We start from the raw sequence: 4,432 nt of genomic DNA, 5'->3' as shown, positions 1-4,432 counted from the left end.
CTACGGTGGTGGAGCGGACCCGGAAAGTGATCCGCCCCGGGCCAGGATGTGACATAGTGGTTCAAGTTCTCGCTACAATTCTACCTCACGTTCAACATCAAACTTATTCTACTCTCAGAAATAGAACTTGAATATGTTGTCGATGCACTTCATTAGATTTGGGTCACTTTTGTCAATGTCCCAATCTGGCTGTTATGTAAAAAATTAATAAATTATAAATCTCACTAATATATTTTATTTAAAGAACATAATTATTATTTAACTAATTAATTCACAAGTACTTCTAACTCATCGATCAAGTACGTCTTTATCTCCTCGAGGACGATTCTCCAAGACTCTCAATCCACACCACATTTGTCACACACTAATACCCCAACATCGCACCCAAAACCTGGTGTGCATATTATTGATTTCTCAACTCCATTTAATTCTTCAGACGTGATTCGGTAGCAGCTCCCATCGAAAGTGTATCGGACCTGGGGCACAACTCTCTTCTTTTTCTTGTCTACCAACAAAATTTAAATTTATAATACTCAAGCTACATATATACTTTATAGAAAACGCAAAATTTAGAACGTATTACCATTTCCGAAACCTTCGCCCTTGATTCTCTTTGACAAACGAGCAACAGATTCAGCCATCGTACTAAAATTCAATTAACAACTGGAATTATAATCTGGAAAAAAAATAAAGTGTTTCCAAAACGAATTGTGAAGAATAGGGAGAGTGAAACTATAAATTTATAGGAAGCCTGGGGACCTTGCATGACAAAGCATTTGTCGCACATAACCCTGCACTAAATATAGTATTGATTCCTCTAATTCATATGCATTGATTCCTCTGACTCAAAAAACTAACCATCTGGTTGACATCTTGTGCGATGAAACCTTTGTCGCGCAAGTGTTTCACGGTAAACGTTTCGTCATGCAATTGTTTGGCGCCAAAAAAGGGCTTACTTGTGGTTTTCTGCCAAACTTTGCGCAATGAGGGAGTTTTTTTCGTTGTTCAATGACATTTGCACCACAAAACACTGCATCGTGCAAACTTCGGATTACAATTTTAGTTGCGCAAAACACCCTTGCGCGACAAATTTTACTTTGTCGCATAAAGATCTGTCGCAAAAATGATTTTTTCTACTAGTAAGGGATTATAGAAAATGAGGAATAAAAATCAATCACCCTATCGATGGATCTACACGAGATAAAAACTTCAAATGACTTAGTATAATTCAAAATCTAATAATGTTACACTTCCTGAACTTAATATCTGCAACTATATCATCTTTTTTTTCTTCAACATCAACACCACAAATCCTCAAACTTTTCATACAGAGGACAAATTATTCAATAGCTTAGGGAATAAATGAAGAGATATAAGTAATAATTTACAATCATAGGCATAGTTTCTCACGTCCAATCAATAGAATTAAGTATTAGACGTCTAGCAGAATTAGGCCCCCCCCCGGGCCGCCCCCCAGCCCAACCCCACCGAACTTAGATATATAATACAAAGGAAAACTTATGAAAAATACTTGAAAACTTTAAGTTTTAACGATAAGGACAAAATAAATGGTAAAGTGAATAGTACCATGATTGACTTTTTAATATAAAAATGTGATTTTTCATTAAAGTTTTTAGGACTGGTATACTGTTAAGTTTGTCCTAAGCATTAAATAAAATTTTTAGAATGCTTTTCATTAAGATTTTATTTTATTTAAAATAAAATAAAAATTAACAACAAAAATGGCTTGACTTTTGGCCCCCTTCTCCTTTTCGTACCATCAATTTGAAATGAAATATCGATATTGTAAAATGGTAGGCGGGTCATATAGTAGTAGTACACATTGAAAATGTGAACCTTGATGGCGGAATACTAACTTGTTAGAATGAGATTGTTGGAGTAATGATAATAGTTTCTTAAAAATATGAAGTAATGCTATAAACACCAATTTATTTGTAAACAAACGTTGTACTAGTTATATGTTATGATTTTTAATGAGAAACACAATTAAAAAACAAAACAAAGGGATTGCAAGTGATAGATCTTGCTCTAGTGAAATTAGTCTTCTCTATCAACCCACTACCTTTTATATTCAAACTTTTCATCTCATTAATATATATATATAGCTTAAAGTAGTTATGTCGTTTGTTATAAGAAGAATATAGAACAAAAACTCCAAGAGAATTTTCCATCACTCATATTATATAAGAAGTTCGATTTTTTTTTTCCCAATGAAAAGGACAAAGTAAATAAATCAACCATTTGCACCCCAAGATTTACGGATATATATAAAACCCTAAAGAGAAAAGAGTAAACCACCGAAAGTCTCAAACACTTTCATTTCACCACCACTCATATCATATATATCACTCATCTGCATAGCTATCACTTGGTCGGTCAAAAGCGAATTACAAAACAACAGAAACCGGTCACAGAGAGAGAGAGAGAGAGAGAGAGAGGACTCATCAGAACCACAAGAAAGAATCCGAATTCCTCACACACACACACAAACATGCAGCCGGCTGATCATCAAGGCCAAGAACTCTACCGATTTCTTGCCCAAAACGGCTTAATCAACGTGAATAATGATCATCAGTTATCAGCTATGCAAAGCTTTTGCAGCTCTTCTTCTAATAATTATAGTTATTACCCTCTGGAAGTGTCTGGGGTAAGTACTGAGCATGACGCCTCACCTCAAGATAGAGCCCTTGCTGCTCTCAAGAATCACAAGGAGGCCGAGAAGAGAAGGAGAGAGCGAATCAACTCCCATCTCGATAAGCTTCGAGGCCTTCTTCCTTGCAATTCCAAGGTACCTACCTATTTATGTACTCGATTATTAATCAAATTTGTTGTTCTTATTTTTGTGGTAATATTTGTCAAATTTGTTTTGGGAAATCAATTAAATAACTGGTTATAATTTTGTCCTAATTAATTTTGTTTTAGTTTAACTTACTGTTGGTTTTGCGTTTGCAAGTTTGAAGTTTGAGCTTTGACGCCTCCTAATTTACTTTCCTTTGCCGCTGGATCGATCCTTTCCCACTTCAACAATCATTTTTTCTCTTTTTGACTACTGTTTGGTTGGTGGGAAAAAAATGCTGGCGAGAAAAGAGAGTACTAATGGAACTGGAATCTACTTTATGTTACTTTTAACCAAGGAAGCAAAGATTTTGTGCTTACTGACTTAATATACAATTTTTATTTGTACTAATTAATTTAGAAATTAGTTCATTCATTCTGACTTACCCAACAACAACAAGAATCCTAAAAACTTGTTGTCATGAATAGCTTTTACAAATGAGATTCTAAGGTCTGGGACCTATACAGTCTTTTGGTACATTCCGTTTCTGAAAAAGAAAAAGGGATCAATGGCGTTGTAGTCAGACTCTGGTCTTTAGGGTAAAAATACTTATTTGGGAAAGCTGCTGAGCTTTTCACAACTAGGGTTCCTTATCTTTCTTCTTCTTCCTTTAATTTATTTTTTATTCAAACAAAATTCTCAGACAGACAAAGCCTCCCTGTTAGCCAAGGTGGTCCAGAGAGTGAAAGAGCTGAAACAACAAACGTCAGAGATCGCAGAGCTCGAGACCTTCCCTTCTGAAACTGATGAAATCACTGTACTTTCTTCAAATGATTATACAAGCGATGGAAGAATTGTTTTCAAGGCCTCTTTGTGCTGCGAGGACCGCTCCGACCTCCTACCTGACCTAATTGAAATACTGAAATCCCTCCATTTGAGGACAATCAAAGCTGAAATTGCCACTCTTGGAGGAAGAATTCGCAACGTGCTTATTGTTGCCGCAGACAAAGATCACACGATCGAATCAGTCCATTTCTTGCAGAATGCGTTGAAGTCATTACTTGAACGCTCCAACTCTAGTGAAAGATCAAAAAGAAGACGGGTATTAGACCGCACATTAGTCCTGTAATTGGTACTGGTACTTTAAACTTTGAGATTCTATGTATTTTCTTAATCTTAAGTATTTAATATTATTTTGGAATTAGTTGTGTGGGTTTGTTTTTAATTTATTCCCATGAGGAACATGAATGGGAAATGAAAGTAATCAATTGGGTTTAATTTGTTGATTATGAGTGGTTTAGGGTTTTGGATTTTGAATGTACCCTTTTGCGATTTGCATGCATGTGATATTTGTATTCATATGTAAGTTTGCAGAAGAGATATATTAATCAATTATAAGAATCTGACGAGTTTACGATTCTGAAGTAGATACTAGTGCACCTAATGTTGAATACAGAGTCTATTGAGAGCAACTTATATGACACGTATATCTGTGACGTTCATGTGTCAATGGAAATCATGTGAAAAATTATATATACCTTTTTTATTTTTCTGATTACTCTTTATATTTTTTCATGTATCTATGAAAGTAGAGTACTTGCTAGCTCGCTCTGCTGCATGCAAGTGTTTATGTAA

General features: G+C 35.1%; 1 protein-coding gene across 1 annotated transcript; it reads left to right on the top strand.

Moving 5' to 3' along the window:
- Positions 1 to 2,477: 2,477 nt before the first annotated feature.
- LOC103960482 (transcription factor bHLH106) lies at positions 2,478 to 4,224 on the top strand. Its single transcript, XM_009372968.3, has 2 exons — positions 2,478 to 2,809; positions 3,501 to 4,224. Exons 1-2 carry the CDS (start codon positions 2,513 to 2,515, stop codon positions 3,924 to 3,926), a joined length of 723 nt encoding a protein of 240 aa, XP_009371243.1. The 5' UTR covers positions 2,478 to 2,512; the 3' UTR covers positions 3,927 to 4,224.
- Positions 4,225 to 4,432: the final 208 nt, after the last annotated feature.

Source organism: the organism of the source record quoted next, unplaced genomic scaffold, assembly GCF_019419815.1.
Source record: "Pyrus x bretschneideri cultivar Hongxiangsu unplaced genomic scaffold, Pyrus_bretschneideri_v1 Contig72, whole genome shotgun sequence".
NCBI lineage: Eukaryota > Viridiplantae > Streptophyta > Magnoliopsida > Rosales > Rosaceae > Pyrus > Pyrus x bretschneideri.
This window is presented reverse-complemented; position numbering and strand designations above follow the sequence as displayed.